The 25599-nt window shown below is 44.9% G+C and overlaps 1 protein-coding gene across 4 annotated transcripts in view; it reads right to left on the reverse strand.

The window, feature by feature from the left end:
* Nucleotides 1–25599, reverse strand: part of RFX1 (regulatory factor X1) — a 51913-nt gene that overhangs the window by 11840 nt on the left and 14474 nt on the right. Inside the window, exons 1-14 of one of the 4 annotated variants that reach the window (XM_081844860.1) lie at nucleotides 25409–25548; nucleotides 19670–19779; nucleotides 18776–18859; nucleotides 15406–15498; nucleotides 13022–13117; nucleotides 11921–12007; nucleotides 10829–11203; nucleotides 8996–9090; nucleotides 7419–7785; nucleotides 5031–5212; nucleotides 4294–4413; nucleotides 3167–3282; nucleotides 2444–2562; nucleotides 287–396 (exon numbers count right to left, since the gene is read on the reverse strand). In XM_081844860.1, coding sequence (XP_081700986.1) covers nucleotides 287–396; nucleotides 2444–2562; nucleotides 3167–3282; nucleotides 4294–4413; nucleotides 5031–5212; nucleotides 7419–7785; nucleotides 8996–9090; nucleotides 10829–11203; nucleotides 11921–12007; nucleotides 13022–13117; nucleotides 15406–15498; nucleotides 18776–18859; nucleotides 19670–19779; nucleotides 25409–25451 — 1997 coding nt within the window. In that variant the 5' untranslated portion in view covers nucleotides 25452–25548. Of the gene's footprint in view, nucleotides 1–286; nucleotides 397–2443; nucleotides 2563–3166; nucleotides 3283–4293; nucleotides 4414–5030; nucleotides 5213–7418; nucleotides 7786–8995; nucleotides 9091–10828; nucleotides 11204–11920; nucleotides 12008–13021; nucleotides 13118–15405; nucleotides 15499–18775; nucleotides 18860–19669; nucleotides 19780–25408; nucleotides 25549–25599 lie in introns of those variants that run through there. The other 3 variants (XM_081844858.1, XM_081844859.1, XM_081844861.1) reach the window with 3 other exon arrangements.

Here is a 25599-nt window from a genome sequence, read left to right on the forward strand (position 1 = left end):
GCAGAGACAATACAGCACTGAAGTGCTATACAGCAGGGGAAACATGGAAGTGATTTTGTTGCTCAAACAGTTGAGAAATGCACCCAGACCTGGATCATGGAGACAGTAGCCTGTCCTTAGTGCTCAGTAGTCTGATGCACTTCTTAGCAAAAAGCCAACCCCATGTACTTTTCAGCAGAAGTCACTTGCAGATGTCCAGATATGAGAGCCTCTGCGTCATAAATTTGCAAAGCACCCCACAGCATGTAGTTCATTTTTATATAAATGCCAAAAAACAAAGACTCACATATCAATGGGGGTGGCTTCACTGGGCTGGTTCAAATTGTACCTCCAAAAAGTCTTCCAGAGTGTCTCCACCAGTGTGAATTGCAAGTTTACCATCACATCAACAATGGCCTGAGGAGGAGGAGAAGTAGTTGTATGAATTAATTCTAGACCTGCCAGGCCTAGACAGCAGGATCCTCCCTGCTAAATTAATTTGTTCCTATCAACAAGATGATAGGCTGCCTTTAAAGAGTCAACCCAGTTGTCCAGCACATTCTGTCATTTCTGAATTCAAAGCCAATACTCTGCTAATACTCAAGCAGAATATTTCAGAGAGCAGATAGAGCATAAAGGCTGCTCAAATGGAATTCACAGACAGACTCAATACAAATTATTTCATATTGAAGCAAAACTCTAATTATTCTATCTGTGCCATGCAAATTGAGTACCTGCCTGCAAGGTGTGCTGCCCGATTTGCTTTCCCCCAGTGACTGAATCACATTAATTTCAGTTGTTCACTCATGTATGGTAACCCTACTTTGAGCAAGTGTTTCTTCAGTCTCACAACAGATGTCCCCCAATCTGAAATGTGTGTATGTCCACTCTCAACTTCACACATACAGGCTTGAGCACTAAAAAACTAATGCTACAATAAATTCATTAATCTTTAAGAAATATATGCAGATGGCAAGATGCTTCTGAATTCCCATGATGCTTCTTGTAGTTAAACAGCTGCACAAAGGCTGCAGCTAGAACAGACCATTCACCAGGACATAGCTTAGGTGCTTAAAAGCTTCCTCTGAATAAAAACAAACAAACAAATAAAAAAACTTGCAGGGGCTGCCCATTTGCTACCAGGCGAAGTTCAAGACTCTTCTTTTAATTTACAAGGGCTTAACAACTTGGGCTCAGGATACGTTAAGGACTACCTGACTCCTTGTATCCCTGCCCAATCACAGAGATCTTGAGGTGAGTCACAGTCAGTGGTCCCTCATGACTCCGATATTCAGCTTGTATACCAGGATCCAAGCATTTAGCATTGTGGGCACAATGATGTGGAACTTCCAACTGAGATCAGACAGGCCCCCCTCTGTTGAATTTCTGGTGCTTGGGGCGGACCTTTCTACTTCACTAGGAATCTTAAGTAAGTTTTCTGATGTTGTCGTTCATTTTAATTGATTTTATCTTTATTGTTTCTTTCACAATCCTACTGTATAACACTTAGAGAATACAGCATTAAGCATATACCCATATAAATAGTTGAAATAAAAAAAACCTTTAAAAATTAGCTCAAGCTGACTGTTTAAAAAACTAAGATCCTAAAAACAAGGCACACAACTATTTTGTGGAAACTCTCTCAGGGATGAAAACCCCTCCAAGGGTGAGTTAACACAATCTGCCTGAGCAACAGGTGTATCACCTCCAAAACAAGTTATGAGAATAACAATGCCTGAGATTTTCAAAAGTTTAGGCAACTGAATGGCAAAAAAGTCACCCACAGATTACTGGATCGGGGGCATCACGTAATGAGTTTAGAACAGGCAAAGCTGTGGCAGCAGTATAACTGACCTGCAAGGCAGTCTAGAAATGTTTAATAAAATGAAACAATTAAAGGAAGACAACTCAGAAGAGAAATTCAAAAGGTGTTAAGTTGGCCTGGGTCTGCTTCCACTGACATGGCTTTGCCCAGAAGTAGCCAGAGCAATGCCAGGCCTACAAGCAAGCATGTGGGGCTGCAGAGGCTGGTCCATTTGATGCACACCTGCCTGGGAGGCACATTAGCCTGCTACTTTCCAACTGCATCCAGTGGACTGTAGCACAGGAGTGGGGAACCTTTTTCAGCCCATTAGGGCTGCAGTCCCTCATGGGCAACCTTCCCTGCCACTAGCGGGCAGGTTGAGAGGGAGGAAATGTGGAAGGGGAGTGAGTTCCCAGGCAAAAGTAGGTTATACTGTGGGCTACACTCCAGTCACACAGAAGCTGTTTGTACAATCCACCCGCTTACCCTGCAAACACACCCATCACTCCACCCTCTCTGGAGGCAAGCAAGAGGCATTGCCATAGTTCAGGGGTACCCAAGCAAGACATTCAAGGCGGGTATGGAGCAGGGCCAGGCAAGGAACCGGAGGCTCTCCACCCCTGCCTAGATTTCCCTTTCCAATGTGCTCTCCTGATGTACCTCGCAATGCTCTCGATAGAGCGACTGGAAAGACTTCACATCTTCGGCTCCAATGCCCTCAGGGAGGGACTTCCCTTGTAGGTCTATCTCTGCAAAGTCAGGCAGGCTGCGAGAGGCATCTGTGAGGAGGAGAGAGACATCAGCCCTCCAAGCCCAACCCTGGGTCCCAGGGGGCAGCCCCACCTTGACACTGTCTGCTGAAGTTTGAACGAAAAGGTTTATCTGGATCAGGATCTATAGCTTCTCAGGGGACTGGGGAGTTGTGCTTCCATGGCCCACTCTATCCTTTGCCACAAGGGCGAGAATGTCAGCACTGAAGCCACACAGACCTGCTTCAAATGTAACATAGACACAAAACGGTTGTTGCCCAAAAATAATTCCTTGTAGTGAGGACTCCGTGCAGGGGTTATGGTAATGCATGCAAAGAACTTCACACATACAGTGAAAAAATCTCATTCCAGTACTGCATTTCCTGGGACATGGAAGTTCTCCGCAATACTTGGCTCTGAGATGGTGTTCGTACCACACAGACACTGTCTAAGGTATCCAACAAGTCACATCAGGCACGGCACGACAGAATCTCCACCAAAAAAGTCATTTTCTGTGAGCCAGGTGGTTAAACATGGAACCCTAACAACTGCACGTAGAAGCTTGTGCCGCATGTCCTCTGCTTCCATCTCAAAGACCACACTCTGCCATGTGCAAAAGAGTGGTCCTCCTTACCCAGGAATTGCTGGTACTGTTGTACTTGGGCACTGATGTCAGACAGCCCTGAGGCTTGCTGCTGCCCGACAGCCACTCCATTGGTCATGCCCTCCATCTTCTGAATGGGTTTGAGCCTATAAAACAGAACAACTTAAGAGTCAGCCCACAACACATCACAGTAACACGTGGGATACTGAGAGAAGGGGGTTGCCTCAGATTCTGTTATGGAAAAAATCTTCTTCAGCAGATTCAAAAACATTTCAAGGTCCTGTTGCCACTTTTCACACTGGGGAGAACTTCAAGAATGCCACTGTATTCTGCTCTGGTCAGACCTCACCTGGAGTACTGTGTCCAGTTCTGGGCACCACAGTTCAAGAAGGACACTGAGAAACTGGAACGTGTCCAGAGGAGGGCAACCAAAATGGTCAAAGGCCTGGAAACGATGCCTTATGAGGAACGGCTAAGGGAGCTGGGCATGTTTAGCCTGGAGAAGAGGAGGTTAAGGGGTGATGTGATAGCCATGTTCAAATATATAAAAGGATGTCACATAGAGGAGGGAGAAAGGTTGTTTTCTGCTGCTCCAGAGAAGCGGACACGGAGCAATGGTTCCAAACTACAAGAAAGAAGATTCCACCTAAACATTAGGAAGAACTTCCTGACAGTAAGAGCTGTTCGACAGTGGAATTTGCTGCCAAGGAGTGTGGTGGAGTCTCCTTCTTTGGAGGTCTTTAAGCAGAGGCTTGACAACCATATGTCAGGAGTGCTCTGATGGTGTTTCCTGCTTGGCAGGGGGTTGGACTCGATGGCCCTTGGGGTCTCTTCCAACTCTAGGATTCTATGATTCTATCTCACCAAAGAAGTTACTCAATTCCAAGAGGATAATAGCACTACAAGGGTCTCCAGTTTTGGGGACCTGCATACAGCACTTTACTCTTTCATATAATGCTTGAGCTCTATGGTCCTTGGTTTGCCTTGTTGATATGTACACTTTGCAACTGTAATAATATTTTGTATCTGCCAGGGTTTCAGTCCTGACCTCCTCCCAGCCCTACCTGAAAATACCAGAAATTGATGCTCAGACCCTCTGTTTGCTAATGATGTGCTCTGCTACTAAACGACAGCCCTTCCCCCGCACTAACTCCTACCTTTGCTTCTGAGAAAAGGGCTGTTGCCTCATGGCCAAGTGTTGCTGATCCTCCATGAGCCGCAGCAACGGGGAGTTAGCTTTGATGCGTAGCCCGTAGTAGTGGTATTTGGAGTTTCCTCTGAAAGAAGAGTGAAGTGAGAAAACATAAGCCTCCATATAAACAAACCCCTTGGACCACAACAAAAGGTACACCACCAGACACAGAGAGATGCTATCAAGGTACCCTTAGGTACCTAATAGGCCAAATTCAACAAACCAGTGCCACTAGTGAAAGCCCAAGCAAGAACTTCGGCTGGCGCAATGGGACTTTTCTTACTTCTCCTCCCCATATGTCCTATTGGTAGTTACCAGGAGGATGTAAATAATAAAAAACGATTTTGGCCATTACAAAGCTTCACTGGCATGGCGCAAATCAGATCAGTGTGAATCCAAGCATTAGGCCTCTGCATTAAGAAGCAAGCTCCCTTTTAGGAGACATTTGGTACCTTCCAACTGCTCTGAGAAAGGGTGGGTTTTGTATGTGCCTCTCCCCACCCTGTACAGCACACCCACACTTCCCCCATGCTCTGCTCAATCTGAGGTTTGTGAATGGGAAACAAAGTGAGCTTTAGTGCTGACAATAACTGTATTCCTGAAGCTCCCGGGGGATGCAGAGATGCTTGGCAGCTTAGGCACCTTGCATTTTTATTCTGCGATGCTGCCATGCGGCCCATGGGAAAGTCATTTTTCATTTACCTGGTTCCTAGCCGGCGTGTGCGAAGTCCCATAAACACTGAGCGGATGAGCTTGCCAAAGGAAGCTGCATTGACTGGCTCCAGTTTCTGCTCCTGGCAATGCAGGAGGTAATGGCAATACAAGGTACTCCGTGGAAGGCTTACACCTTCCGCAGTCTCATAGTTATCCAACAGCCACTGGACCTGCAAAGAAACAGGAATCCAAGTTACGGGCCTTCCAAGCCCTTTTGTTTGCAGTTATTGAAGGGAATAGTTCTGGTACCGTCACAATCTCTCTCAATGAATGATTCGTATGGTGCAACCCACGCTTGGGAGGTGGGCACCATCTTAATAAGCCATGTGAGGGTCCATTCTCTTCCCACTCCCAGGGTCCCAAAGTTATACAAGAGAAGTCCGTGTTGATGCCAAAGTCAAACATCTAACACTCCTATATTATTAGGTAAAGGGACCCCTGACCATTAGGTCCAGTTGCAGATGACTCTGGGGTTGTGGAGCTCATCTCGCTTTATTGGCCGAGGAAGCCAGCGTACAGCTGCCAGGGAATGTGGCCAGCATAACTAAGCCACTTCTGGCAAACCAGAGCAGTGCACAGAAACGCCGTTTACCTTCCCGCTGGAGTAGTACCTATTTATCTACTTGCACTTCATGCTTTCGAACTGATAGGTTGGCAGGAGCAGGGACCAAGCAACGGGAGCTCACCCCGTCGCAGGAATTCAAACTGCCAACCTTCTGATCGGCAAGCCCTAGGCTCTGTGGTTTAACCCACAGCGCCTTCTTTTAAATAAGAACCACACATCTTTTTACAGGCCTTAGACTGAAATCCTATGGAAGCAGTATAGAGACCTGCCGTTAGATTCGCCCTTCATGCCCCAACTTTCGCAGCCCTGGCCCTACCAACATTGGTGCTCCAGAGCTGGCAGGGTAGGGGGCCAAAAGGGGTTTGCAGGTCAGGGCTGGCTTGGGGACATGCTGGGAGATGACCAGGGAAAGGCCTGAATTATGCCAAACCCGGGACTGAATTAGGCCAGTCCAAGAGCTGGAGTACCTCAATCCCATTTCTTTTCCTCCCATTGTTTCTAATGAAGAACTAAGGAATTGTTTCCTGTGAGAACTAATGAATTCTAATGGGTCTAAAGACACACAGAAGAGAAAGCAGGCACATTTCACAATCTTCAGTTAGATCCACCATGAGGTAAAGAGTGCTTTCAGAAGGCTGGTCTCAGAGAACAAGACCCATGAAGTAGGGAAAGTAGCATCAAGGGCCAGAAAATCTAAGCAAGAGCATCCCCTCTTAAAATGAGACAAAAACCACAAATAAGTTCTCTGTGCAAGCTGTACTTATGGCAGAGATGGGGAATCTTTGTCCCTCCAGATGTTGACAGACTCAAATTCCCATCACACTTAGCCACCATGGCCAATGATCAGGATGATGGGAGGTGTAGTCCAGTAACATTTGGAAGGACACAGGTTCCCCACCTCTGACTTAGGAAATGAAACACTTCTGTCTATCTACATTGAAGCTGTGGAAGAGGATACCAAATTGTGCCCTCTGGGTGAAATCTGTCTTGTGTTCCACTCTGCTGCCTTTTATGACATCCAAACATGCTACTTTCCCTCATGATAGGGCTGTCTTGGGTGGCATCTTTTATTGAACCAGCTTCTGGTTCATCATTCACTAGAATGATCAAAGCTATCGTTTTCCTTTGAGTCTCAAAAGCACTATCAATTACTTCATACTTTCACATGCCTACTGTAATACAAATGTTCAATGCACCTTTAAAAGATATAAAATGATTCCATCAAAAAGAGCCCCAGGCCTACCAAATAATAATAATAATAATAATAATAATAATAATAATAATAATAATAATAATAATAATAATTCTACCCCCTCGCAGCAATGTCCTCTCGGAAGGGCAAAGGAACACTGAACAGAGGAACATGCATAAGTGTTTAATTCTCTAAGTCAGTGGTTTTCAGACTTGGTACCTTCAAAGGACATTTTCCATATCAACTTGTCCACAACAGAACCCCTAGCATTGCAGAGAATGCTGGGACATTTTCTTGAATGCACAGGGTGCTGCTATTGACTGTTAGGGCTCAAGGTTGCGCTGTGTGGACTGAGAGTGCACCCAAAAGGGGCCCAATACTTTCTTGCTGCTGCACCTTGAACAGAATGATCAGCTGTGGGCAGGCAAGCCATCTCAGGGAAGGCTTGCCTGAGAACCCTGAGAAGTCTCCAAGGAACCCCAGGTTCCCTGGAACACAGCCATGAAAACTACTGCTCTAAGAGCACTTGAACAAGCTGCTGAAAAAAGCCAAGAGGCCCCCGGAAGCTCCAGTCCCCTTGAATGAACAGCAAGGTATCCAGAGCGAGACTCAGACTTACAGTTGCTGGGGAGGCACGAGTGGTGTGCGAGTACGACTGGCTTGAACTTCCCAGCATGTAACCTCCTTGAATCACGTAGGTCCCCGTGCTGCTGCTGCCACTGCCTCCTCCACCGCCACCACCAGTGCTGCCACCGCCACCACCATTTCCATTTCCACCTCCTCCTCCTCCAGCACTGCTGCCTCCGCTTGGGTTGGCTATGATTTGCCCTCCAGAGACATACATGGGCACTGACCCACTGCTGGCCCCAGTCTGGGAGGTTGCTGGGGTGGAGACCTGGGTTGGGGTGCCTTGCGATTCATAGTAGTTTGCGCCAGTGTTCTGAGTGTAGAGAGGGGTTTCCGTGTAAGGGTAAGTGTTGGAGCGTCTGAAAACAGGAGAAAGAGGTGCTGTTTCCATCTCCGATTTCCAAGTGAAGAAAAACAACCACTTGTTATAGAGAAATGGCAGCTAAACATATACACCACCCTACAGTGAGCAAAAAGGAGAAGGCTGTACATCTCCACTCCTTTACCATGCTTTTTGCTTAGATCAAGATGACTTAGCTCAGGGGTGCTCAGGGGTGCACAACTGATGGCTCCTTGGCCAAACCCAGCCCCCAAGTGATTTCACTTGGGTTTCCCCACCCCATTAGAAAACAGGGACAATCAACAGCCAATCCCCCAATCTTCTTCAAGGCAGCACTTCAGAATAACTTCCCTGATTTTCGACAACGTTCACTATATCAACTTTCATTTTCTATTTTTTATAAAACAATAATAAACAGTTCATTTTTAAAAATAAAAATCTAAGTTCATGCGTCCATATTCATTTATAATAAAAAGGGGAACTGTCTAAGAGATATTGTCCACATCCTGGTGCTTCATCTGTGTTTGGTATTTGTATGCAATGTTCTAAGGTAAAAGGCAAAGGACCCCTGGATGGTTAAGTCCCGTCAAATTTGACTATGGGGTGCAGCACTCATCTCACTTCAGGCCAGGGGAGCTGGCGTTTGTCCACAGACAGCTTTCTGGGTCATGTGGCCAGCAGGACTAAACCGCTTCTAGTACAACGGGACACTGTGACAAGTGCCAGAGAGCACAGAAATGCCATTTACCTATCTGCCGCAGTAGTACCTATTTATTTACTTGTGCTGGCATGCTTTCAAACTGCTAGCTTGGTAGGAGCTGGGACAGAGCAACGGGAGCTCACCCCGTTGTGCAGACTTGAACTGCTGACCTTCTGATCGGCAAGGCTCAGCACCACCTGCTCCCAGAACATAATGTTCTGGCTGCGACTGGGTGCAGATACTCCATAAGAATTAACCCCTCATTGCTAGGTGGCACCAATGTTGTGATGGAGCCTGGCCATCCAGAAAGGCATTTCCAGCCGCTAGATCATTGTCTGGCCATCTATGCACAGGGAAGTTGACTGTCTCTGGCTTAAGATACAGAATAGAATCAATTAGCATCTGTGTGAAGATCTGTGTCTCTTGCAACCTGCACCTGACAGGAGTCCATGCCCGGCTCACTGTGAGCTTGAATGCTGGGGCAGCACCGGTATGATAAAGCCTTCCTTCTCACCAGGCATCTACTCACATGGTACTTGCTGTGTAGCTGGCATCACCTCCTTCCACATACTGCACCTGGTTGGGATAGACATGCTGCACAGGTACCTGCTGGAGCTGCTGCACCTGAGAACGCAGCAGGCCCACAAAGAGAGGAAAGGAAAAGAGGTGAGACAGGATGGGCCGAGGTTGCTGCACTTCACTCTCTCTAATCCCTCCCAAGAGGATGCTCTAGACAAAAGGCAACCTCTGTGCCTTCCTAATTGCCACACCTACTGTCAATCTGCTTGCAGCTGTCATCACCTGTCTCATGATTTATATTTGCCTCTATCCTGCATCTGGCATTGATCTAAAGGTAAAGGTAAAGGTACCCCTGCCTGTACGGGCCAGTCTTGCCAGACTCTAGGGTTGTGTGCTCATCTCACTCTATAGGCCGGGAGCCGTCGCCGTCTGAAGACACTTCCGGGTCACGTGGCCAGTGTGACGGAGCTGCAACTGGCGAGCCAGCGCAGCACACGGAACGCCGTTTACCTTCCCGCTGGTAAGCGGTCCCTATTTATCTACTTGCACCTGGAGGTGCTTTCAAACTGCTAGGTTGGCAGGCGCTGGGACCGAACGACGGAAGCGCACCCCGCCACGGGGATTCGAACCGCCGACCATGCGATCGGCAAGTCCTAGGCGCTGAGGTTTTACCCACAGCGCCACTAGCAGACGTTAAATGCGGGGGGGAGGGGGTTCGGGGGGGACAGGACTCTAGAATGCTTATTCCCATGGACCAAGGATTTCCCCACAAGTCAGAGCCATGGTGAGGAAATCAGGAACCCAGGGTCCACATACTCTGATCCTGGCAAAAGAAGCACAGTAGTATAACATGGAGAAGGAAGTGCTGGGGGCTCTTGCTGGGCAGGCAAGAGCCCCCAACAGATTCTCTTGTGTTCCCTTCTGGAATGCTAAGATGCAGAGCTGCATGCAATTCCGTCACTTCTAAAGGTCACTTTGCACATCTTTGTTAAGAGTGCAGCTAAAATGTTGCAAGTGTACATCTACAAGATAAAGTGCAGGTGTGAGAAATATACATTTGCATTATGCAGATGCACTTGTAGGACAGCCATGATTGGCTGCAGTTGCCCTCGAGTGCATGCTCAATGGCAAACCTGGGTTCGCTCCTGTGTCATGTGTGAAATGGCCCTTTGCAACAATGGTACAATATTGGTTTTATGGAAATACATGGATTATAGCACACCTTTATAAACAAGAGGCCTTTTACTTGCCATGATGGTTCTAATGTCTTACAATCTGATGAGGTGATTTGAAGAAAACTCAGTTTCCACTCATTAGACAGCAGCTAACTTTGGCTCAGGGAGCTGCCTTTGTTTCAGTAGCTGATACAGTTTTAGGGCAAACAGGCTAAGTAGTCCTCATAGAATCGGTACTGCATGATTTAGCTTACCTAGATCAGACCTTGTTCATAAACATAGATGCAGTTATCTGGGATCCTGGCTAGCTATGGCAAGCCTCTGTTCTGGCTCCCAAATACTGAAAGTCCTGCACAAAACGTAGCATGCTTATCTGGTGGCATATGTCTCCCACAAACCCCAATCCCTCAAGACTTCCGTATCTGCACCTGATTCAAGCAAATAAAATCAAAATCACATCCAGTGCTGAAGAGGTCCAAGAATTTCAATTTCTCTGGCAGTATGTGGGGGAGGAAAGAGGGTCGCTCTACCACCACTAATTAAGAGGAGAGTCACAATCATAGAGAAGGGGATAATGCTGGCAAGCTCTGCTACCTGACTCTGTGGGAAGGGAAATGCACAGAGCTTGCTATTCTTGGATCTCAATCGGTGCCCTCTGCAGGACCTACTTTAAGTGCTGTAGCTGCTGTTCCAAACACTAGCACCTGAGGGACTCTCTGAATCTTGACTCTCTGGTCAGGGCTGGAGTGATGAGAGGAGAGGAATGGCAGCTGCTCTATCACCACCTTCTGTTGTGGCAGGAGGAGCGGTTGAGGAAGCATGCGGACCAGCTCCACCCACTGCTCCGAGGCAGAATCTAGAGAATGCATGTAGTGGAGCCTGTGCTCTGGGCCAGATAAACAGCAGCTGGCCAGCTGGGGTGCACTGTTGCTGCTGCTGCTGCTGCTGCTGCTGCTGCACTCTAGGGAGAGACCTTGCTGCACTCCTTGTTGCTCTTGCTGCTGCGACTGCTGATTGCTCTTAGAAGGGCCACTGTCTGCACTCTAAACAATAAACAGAGAGACTGAAGCAATCAGAGATAGTGGAGAAAGCCAGAAATGTCCTGCCGGAATGAAGGATTAAGGCAGAGGGTGGTATTCAATTAAATAATTGCAGAAGCAGAATGAGTTCCACTTGCGCAAGTGAACTTTCCCTCTCCTTTTCCCAATGCCATTCGTATCCAGGGAACCTCCAGAACAGATTGAGGATGGTGGAAGTTCTGTTGCACAAGGAAAAATTGTTGTGCTGATGGAATATTCCCCTTAATGCTACTTTGATTACAACCCAGAAGATCCACGCATCCTGCCTCATCTGCATTTTACCCAATGAGCCAAAGGCATTCTATAATGGTGACTAAGGAGGTTCCTTACAAAACAAGAACTGGCAGGGATGAGAACCTTCCCCATCTTCACTGTCTAGAATTTATGGTGATCATCGTGGGGCTGGGGACAACTCATTATGGGAGAGTTATGGGTGACTACTAATCACTTCTTCAAGAGAAGAAGGGTGTGGGGGAGTTTGGATATATCCAGAAAGCTAGTTCTGGGTGGGAAAGATTTAAACCTCCCACCGCTGAGGAATTCAGGACAGAAAAGCTTTAATGCCCTGGCACTGGCTAGCTGTCATGGGGAGCAGCTAATCTAGGAATATCCTCCATGGTAGATCACAGCTGCTACCAAAGTAGGGCAGCCAGAAAGCAACAGTCAAAATCTCTTTCTTACCTCTTGAGTAACATGAACCTGCTGGAGTCCTTGCACTGCCAGCTGCTGCACTGTGCCTGCTTTGGGAGTTGTCTGCACAACAGATCTCTGCAGAAACAAACCAGAACTTAGCAGAATGCTTTGGAAGGCAGAGGTGATACAAGGCCTCCTTGCCCCAAGGATAGCTGTAGTTGAGCTTGCAATACATACTGACAAGGGCATGCCAACAGGAACCTAACCCTAACTCTAGGACATGAAACTTGCAAATACTATTTTCACAAAAGGCCCTACAAACATATTACTTCATTTGGGTATTCCAAAGAATCTGAACACAATTAGGAGAAACTCAACAAAGCACTCTTGTCAGCACAAGCATTTCTGTTCCAAGGCTTCTTCTGACCCTCTCCAGGCCAATTTGGGCGGGGTGGGGAAGAGATCCCTATTGCACTAGGAGAGTGATGGCCAAATTTGGCCCTCCAGCTGTTTTGGGACTACAATTCCCTTCATCCCTGACCACTGGTCCTGTTAGCTAGGGATGATGGGAGTTGTAGTCCCAAAACAGCTGGAGGGCCAAGTTTGGCCATCACTGCACTAGGAGAGGTCCTTGTGTGGGCTTCCACAACTGAGACTGGTTAGTTGATTCTAGCCCATTAATTTTATATTAGTCTTATAAATCTGAATTGCATCCCAAAACTTCACGTGGAAAGTTTGATTTCTGAAAACTAAGGATTTCAAAAACCTTGCTCAACATTCAAAATGACAAAAATGTTCCACAAAAAACCTGTTTATTATCTGTGGGAGAAATAAATAAATACCACATAAACACGTCAGTTTGTAGCAATGTGAAAGGGACAGTTGCTTAGAGTTTCACAGATCTGGGAGTTGGTGTGACACCTCCACAACAAAACGAAGGTAAACTATAGGAAAGTTCACACTACCTTATAATTGAAAGCAGTGGCTACATGGAGTGCAATAAAGATATTGAAAGTGCTTAGAAACAGTTAACAGATAGAACTTTGAAAATCTAGTGTGACAAGCTGCAACTTTTGCTACCCAAAAATCCGATTACATTACCACGACTGAGAAGAGACCACAAGTTATTGGCAAGCAAAGATACAGCACCTCTTGTGCTACAGGCACTTGCTGGACTCCGTGAACCTGGAGCTGCTGCACTTGTCCTGGTTTAGCAGCAGAGCTGCTGTTCTGGACAGGGGAGCGCTGAAAGGCAAGGAAGGAGACTTTACTTTTGGGTACGGACAAAGGAGCAAGGCATAACTGCATGATGTACTACTGTCTCAGAATTCATGCTTACTTTCTCTCCTCCTGGAATCAGGTGGTGTCCCTCCCTCATGGTGCACTCTACTTCTAAGAAAAACTTCTACATGGTCATTATACTGCTGATGAACATTTTGTGGAAGATAAAGTTTGTCCAGCACTACCAATTTTTATAACAAAAAAGCAGGAGGGGACACCACACGCATTGCTATATTCTTTGCTTAAGTCTGTTGGTTAGCAGAGGGACACTGAGTTGTGCCCAACATTGGGGGGCCTGTCACACGCATCACGACTTCGTGCAGCTGTCGCAGACCTCCCAAGTGTCTGTGCAGCATCTCCCAACACTGCACAAGCAAGGCAACTTTCTGCCAGGCCACACCACTCCGTGCAGTGTCTCTTAAAACTGTGCAGCTGGGGTGACCTCCAGGATGGTGGAGGACCATGGACAAAGGGAGGAGGGAGGAAGCAGACAGGCGAGAAAGGGTTCAGCCTCCTCTGCCCCCTCAAGATGGAGGGGGGTGTTCAGCCCCATCCCAACATATATAGGGGTGGGGCTGAAGACGCTTCAGCTTTATAGAGTTGGTGCTTATGGAGGTCAGAAATCAAATATTCTAAGTACTGGTAACTTGCATTTCTTCCCAGGTTACATATGGTGCTATCTTCTAACAATGGCCTTCTATGGTTTACTGAATGTAGGTCTCTACAAAAATGACAGAATGAACATAAACTGGATATTGAAAAATGGCAACACACAGAAACCAGTCCAGTCTCAGTCTCCTGGGACATTAATTGTCTAACCTGTATATTGAAGAAAAGGATGCTTTAAGGAAACAACAGAATATAAGGCTGCTAAATGATCACAGCCTGGGCACAGTAACACACACACACGACGCAAAACAGGCATGTCTTCTTCTTTGGCGATCACTCCTAGTGGAGTAAGATTGTCTTCCATGAATATGGTCTTAACAGTGTGTCTGTAAGTGACTGTGGAGACCAATTCTAGGGAGTGGGTGGCGCTGTGGTCTAAACCTTTGAGCCTCTTGGGCTTGCCGATCGGAAGGTCAGCAGCTTGAGTCTGTGCGACGGCGTGAGCCCCCGCTTTGTCCCAGCTTCTACCCACCTAGCAGTTCAAAAGCATACCAGCATGAGGAGATAAATAGGCACCGCTGCAGCGGGAAAATAAACAGTGTTTCTGTGTGCTCTGGCACTCGTCATGGTGTCCTGTTGCGCCAGAAGAGGTTTACTCATGCTGGCCACATGACCCAGAAAGCTGTCTGCAGACAAACGCCGGCTCCCTCGGCCTGAATCGAGATGAGCACTGTACCACACAGTCAAGTTTGACTGGACTTAACCGTCCAGGTATCCTTTACTGTTACCTAGCAGGCATGTGGTAGGGCTGTAACCCTTCAAGTAATCTGTCAATTTCTTTAGGCCACAGTAACTGAAATTCATCCTACAGCCCTAGAATAGCCTACCCCAACCTCCCCACCCCCAATATCTTGGGCTACAACCACCATCGGTCCCAGTTAACACAGATGAAGGGGCTTGTAGTCTGCAACACTGCAGGGCACCAGGCTGAGGAAGGCACATCTAGACAAGCTCATCTGTAAGCTAGAGGAGTCCGCATTAAAGCAGATACTATCAACTTAATCCTCAAAGTAGCTAACAAATATGATACAGCAGGTTTCCAAGGGTTCTGATGTCACCCTGTGGACCAACTTCAAGTGGGCTCCCAAATCACTTGGAAAAGCCCCACTGGATGCAACTGTGACAGAGAAATTTTGTGTTTTCAGTGCCACCACAAAGTGGGCTCACTCTCTTTTTGATCAGATTTGCACTGAGATTTATGCTGTGCACGTCCTAGTAATCTTTCATCTTGCCTCATTGCTCCTACCTCACTGGTAAGCCAGGGAGCAGACTGAGCTCTGTGATGTGTGAGAGGATGCTTAGGAGCAACTGAGGTTGGATAAGAACCCATTGCCAGGTAATGAGAACATGTTCCCAGGTCTCAAAGAATATGATAGTCACAAGGGAGCTTAGGAGGAAACTGGAAATGGGCATCAACTGTGGAGGAATCAGGAGGTAGTCGACGAAGCAAAGAAGTATTGGACTGATCAGGCAGATAAATAAATGAGCAACATCATTCAACACAGTGAAGGCAAAACTAGGCTTTCTTTGACTCATGGTGGATGGAACATCTGAACAGGATTTCCAAACATCTGGCCACCCACCTCAGGTGAAGAGTGGACCTGCTGCACACCATGGACGGCCAGCGCAACAGCTCCTCCTTTACTAGCCTGTGAAGTACTCTGTACCACCAGCCGCTGAAACAGGATGACATAAAAGAAGCAAGCCCTGGTTAATTACCGTATCTCCAGGAGACTGTTCAGAAGCTACTGACCAGTGAGCTACCAAAGAACTGCTCACCAACCAAACACACACACTTGGTGAATTATAATATGAGCAATTTTTTACTAGCTACCTTTCACGTTGGCAATTACCTTCCTACTCCACCCTGCAGTACTCACTGTCATTTTCTCACTCAGTTGTCAAGGCAGCCATACCAGCTAAGAGAAGGTTTTTTTTAAAAAAGAAAGAGATTCAGGAAAGCCTGTTGAGAGGATCAAACAAAACATGGAACTGCCTCCTCAAATGGGATGCTCTGCAATCAACCACTTCCGGTTTGCCACCAAGGGGAAAGGAAGCTGGGATCACTATCGCAGCGAACTAGCTGCTGTTTTTGGGTGGTTCATAGGCAGCGAGCGCCCCAAAGAAGGTCCTGGGGATGACCAGGACGTCAAAGGCTCCCACTGAGACCAAAAGCGAGCTCCCAATGGGTCTGATGATATTATGTGCTTGTAAGCATCTTTAGAGATGGTTTAAAAGCTCTGAAACCAAGAACTGAGGATACCCTTGGCCAGACAAATATAGGTTAAGTGTACTGCTTTTTAAAAAACATTCTATTTCTACTTTTTGTACTTCTTGAATATTATGTAAACTCTTATTTCCTTAAATTAATGTAGTGGATTCTCATCTCCTTTTGACTCCCTTAAACAGCTTTAGACCCTCCAGGAACTTCTAGGCCTGGTGCAGATGTGATGCCACAGAGGAATGCAGAAAGTGTATGGCATCACAATTATGTGTATTCTACATATATCTTGTCCAAAATATATCACGTCCATAAATATAGATAATTGATAATAATGTTAGTCATTATGCCTGGATTGGGACAGGAATATTTTATGAAAAATCACTGAAGGTTTATATTATAAACTTCACAACAAAACCTTTTTAAAGTGTAAATCTTACCATTATATAATACTGATTTGTTACAATTGTTTCCTGCCCTTCTTCCAATGAGATCAGCACAGCACACATATGTCATTTCTATTATTCTAAGGACATTTTAAGCACAACATACAATTCACTAGCAGGATTTCACTGGTTAATAAACAGGCTTACTAAAAGTGCAAGACTATTAAGGTTGCTACTACTGCCTGTTTAACTTTTATATGTTGATATTATCATTTTATACTATTCTAATGATTGTTGAATGTTACTTTTTTGATGGAGGTTGCCTATTTTAAAGTTATGTTTTATTAGCACATTTTTGTATTGCATTAGATTGTTATAAGATGTACATTTTTTGTTTCTTTAGCTTGTAAACCGCCTTGAGTATTGCAAGATATAAAGGCGGTATACAAATTAAAAATGATGAAAATGATGATGATGATGATGCCTGGTGCCTGGTATGACACTGGAAAGATTCAACCAACCAACCAAGTGAACTATGGCAAAGATACCAGAAGGTTTAGAATGCAAAAGTGACAAAGAAGTGTTGAAAAATAATGTCCTTGTCAGGGAAGGCACCTAGACTCAAATTCAAATATGTACAAAGCTAGCCAGTACATATGAAACTGAAAGCCAGTTGGCAGCAGCTTCTTAAGATTAGGAGAAGTGTGTAAACTGAAGGTGAACATCAAGATGTTGTCTTTAAAGAAGCATTCATTCTTTGGCAGTGGAAAGTATTTCTACTAAAGACTGTACCTAGATATCATCTCATGCAATGGCACCACACATTTTTAAGATGCTTCAGGTGAACACACAGAGAAAGCAACAAATAAAATTTATGTATGCTCTCACCCATCTATATCTACACACACACAATCCTATCACTCATCCTTCCAAATGCAGAAGAGCAAGTGAAGTCTTTGGACAAGCTCAAAAATACCCAGATTATCACCCAACACATCCAAAACACAGGTGAATAGGGTACATGAGCCCTGCTGCACTTAAAAGCTCAACCCAACCTCTTCCAGGGTCCAAGCCGATACAGCCTATTGCCTGGGTCAATTTTTTTTCCACTCCAACTGTTGCAACAGGTCAGGTCCCAAAGCATGAATGCAGCCATTCCACCACACCTCTTTGATAAGAGATTCCCTGAGCACCTTAGCAGAAGTACACACTATCCAACAGCTCATTTATCAATTATTGTTTTTGCCATAAAGCGGCCTACTTCAGTGCAGGAAGACAGAACCGATAGCCCTGAAAGACACATACAGTACAAATCTTACATCATGTTTTAGTAAATCTCACCATCAGCACAAACAAGATGTACTGCTACCCCCACCTGCCACACTGTTCTGGGGCTTCTCCTGACCACCCTAGAGCCAGTTTCAGGGGGTTCCAGGTCGCAGGGAAGTGGAAGGAAAAGTCCTATTGCACAAATGGAAGCTCTCAGAAAGGGCTTGCACTGACAGGACTTGTTTGGTGACTCCCACCCTGAGTGAGTCCCATGCAGAATCATTAGTGGGATGACCACAAGGTTGAAGTTTCAACTAAAAGTACATAATTTTTAAGAGCTGGGAAGGGCTAAATGGATTATCAAGAACAACCACTCGCCCTAATGTTTGACAGTGGAACAAACTCCCTTGGGAGGCGGTAGGCTCTCCTCCCTTGGAGGTTTTTAAGCAGAGGCTGGATGACCATCTCTCATGGACGCTATAGATGCGATTCCTGCATTGCAGGGGGTTGGACTAGATGTTCCTTCAAACTCTACAATTCTATGATTCTAATAGATTCTATACACAGGTGACTATAGAAGCGACAACAAGATCGCTTCAAGAGATCAAGAGATGGAAGCGACAACAAGGGTTGTGGAGCCCACTCCCTTGCAATGCAGGAATCTCAACTAAAGAATCCACGGCAGATGGCCACTCAACCTCTGCTTAAAAACCTCCAAGGAAGGAGAGATTTCTCCAGTGAAGGAGAAAACCATTAAATAAGGATTCCCTCAACAGAAATACTGGAAACTGTAGTTCTGCAAGAGGTCTATGGGTGTCTAATATAGAAATCCTAGCAACCTAATAAAACAATTCACCCTTGGCAAAGATTATGCTACTTTACAGCTATCTGAATTAGTAGCATACAGGTGCCCATTTCTCATGACAATACGCTGCAACAGCTAGAATATATTCTCAGGACAACATCTGCATCACTCAGATGCAGACACAGAAGGCAGGCAGGCCACTGGGCAGAGGTATGTGCTTTAAAACTGCACCAATTACTTGTGGCAGCACCACAGAGAAAGTTCAGACTCACCTGCTGGGGTACTTGTACACTTGTGAGCTGTAGAGGTGATACCGTTCCAGGCTTCGTCTGCACACTAGCTTGGACCAATAACCTCTGTCAAAACAAAAACAAACTAGCCAAGGATCAAGGCAAACAAAGGCAATTCACAGGAAACATTTTATCTGCTGCCAGTTTCACCTGCATTCCCCCTCAAAGATAGCAAGGCTCACTGTAAAGTCCACAAAGCACTGATATTTGCATTTAGCACAGGGGGATAATGATCCCGGCTGGGTGAAGAACCTTTGCTATTGGTTTCTTATACACAATTTCAGGAAAAGAATCTAAGTGCTCTTACTTCCAAACCTCCCACCCTACCTACATGACCGTATCCGCCTTTTGCTAAAGACTTTGCACCCCTCTTCCAACCCATACAACTGAGAACAAAACACAGAATTACCTACTTCTCTGATCCACAAAACAAACCCACTTGTTCTGGTTTCCAGGACCCTTCCCCTGCTCTTACCAACTATATCCCATTCTATATTTATGGAATCCAAGAACTTTATTCACAGCTCTCCTCACCTTTTATTCTAACACCACTAATTCAGAGGTATCTGCACTTTTAAAATGTCAAAGTACAGTGGTGCCCCGCAAGACGAATGCCTCGCAAGACAGAAAACTCGCTAGACAAAAGAGTTTTCAGTTTTTGAGGTACTTCGCAAGATGAAAACGTCTTGCCGCTAAGCCGCTAATAGCCGTGCTTCGCAAGACGAAAAAAATCGCTAGACGAAAAAACTCGCAGAATGAATTAATTTCGTCTTGCGAGGCACCACTGTAGTCCTCATTAAGAGAGCGGCCCCATCTGCCATGTTACAAGGTGGCCACTGTTGAACTAACCACAGAAACTATAGTTGAGCTACATACCTGCTGAGTAGCCTGGACTTGCTGGACCACCTGAGTTGGCACCCCTGACTGTGTGGCTGTGGAGCCTGGACTGGACTCTGAAACTGTGTCACTGGGCCTCATGGAGCTTTCTGTAGAGAGGCAGATGAGAAGAGTTAATAGCACCAGCCCCAACTCTCCAGCCACCTATTTAAAATCTCAACAGCAAAGTATGTGATGCCTAAGACTAGGCTCAGAACCCCCTAGCTCAGGCATTGGGAGTTCAGGTGTCCATTGCCCTAGTTTATAATATGATTCAGTGAAAACTGGAAGGCCAAGATTAATGATTCCTGTGTTTAACTGCTAGCTCTGTGGAGTGTTCACACAATACATTCTGCCACCCGACATAGTATAGCACACAATGAAAGGACTTTGCCCCAGTATCGCTTGCAACATTGCAGGGATGGAATGGGCCACATCTTACAGACTGCACCTAAATTATCACCCCCATAAACTTTGATGCCCCAAGCAACTGCTTGAGATGATGGCCCGTGTTTTGGAGGGGAACAAATTCTGACCAGAACTACATTCCAATGAATTTCGACCTATCCAGAACTTTCACCATCCAGACCCTAACCTCAGATAGTAAAAGGAATTGTATTTGGTAGTTAAACATATAAAAGGTTGACCTTCCTGAAGCAGGAATAGACAAGAAAATAAATTCTCCCTAGAATATTTCCAAATTACTGTTATTTGGTGCAATAAATATGCAGCTGTTACTTGTTTGTGGAGAGGGTTCCATAGGTATTTCCTCAAGGCAGTGATTGCCAAGGGGATATCTCATTTTCTCAGCACTCAGTCTGCAATTTCTGGTCACTACAATCCTAACATGTGTAGTAAGGAGTAAGTACCCTTGAGACCAATGGGGGTTCTTCCCAAGTAAACTGTGCATAGGACTACTGCCTGAGAAAATTCTATTTGCACACAGTCACAAACACAACACTCTCTTATCACATTCATTGTGAATTAGTGCTGTGTGGAACAGGATTGTGTGTTACAGCCACCTAATGGATACTGCCTGCAACATAACTAGTAATAAGCAGCACAACCCCTCTCCACTGCTCCTGCCATTTTATGAATTTTAAAATGCTTTGCCAACTTTAGAGGCTGAATGAACTCTCTCACCCTGTCAGAATAGCAACAACAACAACAACAAAAAATACACCAAAAAGGCTATCCAATCCTGCCACAGCAACATTTCACTATTTTATAAACTCCTAAAATAAAAACAACGAAACTCCGACAACCATGTGTTCCTATTCCCATGACTAGTACATGGATATTCTGATTTTTTAGATGTGGCAAACAGCAGTACGTCTCTCTCCTGCAGAAAGGCTATCTCCATTATATAAACCCACTCTCAATTATGTCAATATAGGATATTGTGTCCCTGGCACTTAATCCAAACCTGATGAAGTTATCGTGCTATAATGAATAATTCCAGTGTTTCTCATTTTCTAGATCTCACCCCTCCCCTATTTTTCACAAATTGGCAAAGGAAGCAGGTCCTTTCCCAAAAGCAAGGACTGACCACTTGAGGCAAGCAGTAGTTGTGATAACTAGGAAGCTTCCAGTGCAAACTGCAGAATTATGAACTCTTGGTACTCAGGAGTTGGTTTTAACAATGCCCTGCTTGAATACAGTTTGCTTCTTTTTTGCTGTAATTCCAGTGACCATAACGGATTTGCAAAAAAAAGCAGAGAATGTGATTTAGAAAAGCTCTGACCTCTGTCACAATTGGGCTGATCCTAAGCAGAAATCCCTTCCCAAGTACTTACGGTCAAAAGGCATTGCATAAAGGCAATCATAATACATGGTGAGGCTGTAAAAAGGGTTTCAGTTCTAGTTGTTCCTTTCCTTGAGAATAAAACAGACAAGGCTTTTATAAACTGTAACCTTGGCCAGATAATCCCTGCTAGTTCCTACCAAAGCTCCAGACAGGTTGGTTTCAAATAAACATTCGCATTGTAGTAGGTACACCCTCTGTTCTTCTCAGGATGGGGTGGCGGATGCCGGCTGTTCACCCGATTGTAATCACGAAGCAGGAGTTCACGTTTCACGAGTGTCTCATTTAACATGCACAGCAGGAGGGAGAAAAAGGGCAGGTGAAGTCACTCTGGGCCACCTGCAATAGGCTTGTGCATTTATGTCCTTAGAAAAACTAGCATCATAAGTAGGGTTTCAAAAAGGGTTCTGTTTAAAAGCTTCAGCTCTTCTAACATGAAGAATGATCAGCAACTACATAACCAATATGACTATGCACATGTCTGGAGTGCAAAATCATATGGCAGACATCTCAACGATGAGAGAGTGTTCCATCTACAAAATAGCTGGAAGAGATCTATTCAGTTAATGACAAGGCGCTTGCAGACGCTCCAAGTGTCCCTATTTTCCAGGGACGTCCCTGACTTAGAGAAGCCGTCCTGGTTTCTGATTTGATCCTGGAATGTCCCACTTTTCCTTAGGATGTCCCTATTTTCATTTGAGAAATGTTGGAAAGTATAGTAAGATATCCCTATTTTGATTGGAGAAATGTTGGAGGGAACAGAATTATCTGACCCCAGAACCGTCTGAAGGTAACCCTATTTAAGTAAGTTTTTTTAATGTTTAATGTTTTATTATGCTTTTATACATGTTAGAAGCTGCCCAGAGCAGCTGGGACAACCCAGTAAGATGTGGGGGGGGGGGGTCTAAATAGTAAAATTATCAATATGGAATGGGACGTCCCTATTTTCATAAGAGAAATGTTGGAGGGTATCCGCTTGTACCTCCCAACATTCACAGAGCTACCTTCGGTTCTGGAACTCTGAAAATCCTACTTTAATCAGGATATTCTGCTGTGGCTGACAACAGAGGGCCTGGTATTCTAGGCTAGACGGTCAACAGACTGCCATAATGAGCCTTCCTTGAAAAGACAACTAAAGAAAATGCAGACAAGTTATCTGAAAGTAGTTGCTCTTTTCTGGGGAATGGGAGCATATAAGATCAAAGCAAACAGGAAGAAGCAGGACCAGAAAAAGGGGGACTGAAAAAAGAGCCTGACAAAAATAAAAGTTAAAAGGGTTCGACCTGTGATAAGCAGAATTTAGCTTGCAGTGATTGGGCTTTACACTGTACAAGACCTGAACCACTGCCAGATGGGAGATTTTTGAATAGGCCCTTTGCCTGGAATGAACAAGCATTCTGTTCAATGCCCCAGTGACACAATTTCTAGATTTGCCAACTCAGACACGCTAATCAAGGGAAAATGGACAGGCATCAACCCAAAGAGAAACCTGCTATGACCACAGATGCCACTCTGCCAGCTTGCTCAAATGTGCTCTGCGTTGTTTGACAAAGAAGGGGGCACAAGGTAATGTGAGCTTTCTGAACATCCAAATAAAACTCTCATTGGCAGTGCAATGTCTACTCAAAAGCAAACTGAATTCATTGGGACTTATTCCTAAATAAGCAGTTATGATTGCAGCCTGAGAAAAAAGTTTCAAAAACAATTTAGCAGAATACATGAAGCAGGAGAGTTGGACTTCATCTAGAGTGAATTAGAATACTGCCTTCCTAGCCATCTTTATTTCTGTTTTTCAGTGCACTTGTTTTTCAGTGTAGCTGAAAATTAGTGGCTTTCTTCCATTTGCTGAATGAACAGGTCAGTGTAACTCGAAACCCTGCATATCCCTACATCAGCAGAAGATATCACCTTACTCTTTTGTTATCTCTGATTTTGTCCAAAGCACGTGTTATAACAGCAGCAGAGTAAAAGAATAATAAGAATAATAATTCTGACAACTTATAAAAAATGCGACTTTAATATTAATGGATTGATTTTTAAAAGCTGATAAATTCAGACACTGTAACTGGCCAACAAGTAAATATAAACTGAGAGAGGTTGTGTTTTCTGTTTTCTAAACAAGCACAAGCATATAATTTGCCCAGTGGTCACTTATGGGATACAAAGCAAGAAAGAAGGCGATTAATAGTGGTGCCCGAAAATAAAGATTTAAAAAATCCAGACTAGACTCAGTTTCTCAAATAAGAGGAAAGGAAGAAGCTGTCTTGTACCAGGTGAAATCCAGTACTGTCACTACTTCATGAATCTCCAGGATTTCAAGTAGTGGACTTCCCCCAGCACCTGCTACTTGATTAACTGGAGCTGCCAGGGATTGAACCTGTGGGCTTCCCTGTAAAAAGCATGTATTCTACCAATAAGCTCTGGCCCTTCCCCATGAGGCAAGGTCAAATATTATTCCACTCCACTGCTGAAACATATGAAGCTGCTTTAAACTGCAATAGGCCATTGTTCCGCTTAGCCCAGTTTCGGCTGAACTGACTAGGAATGACTCTCTCTGTGACTGTCTATATGCAGAGCCTCTCCTGTCCATTTGCCTCCTGGCCTTCTTGTCCAGTTTTGACACAGTGTATGAAAAGAGCTATACACTTAAGTAGAAACAGAAGGGATAGCAGCTGAAGCAGGGAAGAAAATGTAGAAATGTGAAACAGGCAAAATGCAACCAATATCAAACATTTTCTGAACTCACAAAAATACCCCCTTCCCTCATCTATACTCTGTTCATGCTTACAGGCACTTTCCTTCAATACTCCTTCACTTCTTCTAAGATTAGACCCTGATACTGAAAACAGGTTCCGAGTCTGGATCCTGGTGAGAATGTACTATTTTTTAAAGGATCACATGAACCTTCGCTTGAAAAAGCCAGCAGTTTCCAGCTCTACTGACTGAAAAGAGTAAGAACTAAGCTGAAGGAAAGACTAGAACTGGGAGAAAACACCAAATCCAACAGACATTCAATATTTCAACAGGACTCAATAGTGTGAAGTTGAATTCTGCCAGTTTTTTCAGTTGCTTTCCATACATATGGAAATCTACACTCTCTGGAAAAAACTCAACCACAAGGCAAATCAAACAACTTCACTCTGCAGCTTAGGAGCTACCTGATTAGAATCAGAAGCAGTCCAGGTTTCTTTGGATCATATTTCAGGCCAGCAGAAGTGCTGCAGTACACTACGAAAGACAGCAGGAATTCTATCTGGCTGTTTGCCTTGCCTTCTTAAGATACGGAGATGGCTCCACCAAGAAGCAAGGCAACACAACTGATCCTACGAGCCAGTAAGATAGCACAATTGAAGACATGACAGACATGACCCATCAAGCACAATGTCTGTGCAACCACTATGCATTTTAATGAAGCATGCACAGAAGAACTTCCTAGAGGATTGCATCCCATGTCAATTAGCAGATGGCAATGCATTTTATGCCTCAGCAACCAGAATATCTTGGGCCAGCTCTGTCAAACACACACACACACACACACACACACACACACTCTCTCTCTCTCTCTTTTGTACAAGGACCTGAACACCCTTGAAGTGGAGCTTGTACTGATCACCTTTGTCTAGAGTTGTACAAGTTAAGTGGCATGGAAGGCAGTATTATTCATGTGTTTCTTCCACCAAGCAGGTCAAGACATTCAGTGAAAATGGCTGCAGAGATTTTCCCTCTTAGTCTAATCTTCCTGGGTGCCCATGGCAAGAAACGGAGTGTGGAGAGTCCAATGCAATATGCTGTGGCAATCAATGAGCTCAGCTCTAAATGCCTATTTGTGGCATAATCCAGTGAAAGTTAAAACATTTTCAAGTATCACTAACGTAAAAGTGGAAGAGTTCAGTATGTGCTTGAACCTCTCCCATTTAAATTGGCTAGAATCTCACCACTGATCAGTAGGCCTGCGCAGAGCTCTGATGCAGAGTTCATGTCATGTCTCCCAGTAGACTGGATGCAGACTATAGACCAGAATAACTAAAAAAATATGTAGATAATTTCACTGACAATCATAAAAAACTGATTAGTGACAGCAAAGACCTGCTGCGGAAGACTAAGCTGGGTTCTATTCTCATTGCCA

This window comes from Podarcis erhardii, assembly GCF_964252035.2.
Source record: "Podarcis erhardii genome assembly, chromosome: 17".
Lineage (NCBI taxonomy): Eukaryota > Metazoa > Chordata > Lepidosauria > Squamata > Lacertidae > Podarcis > Podarcis erhardii.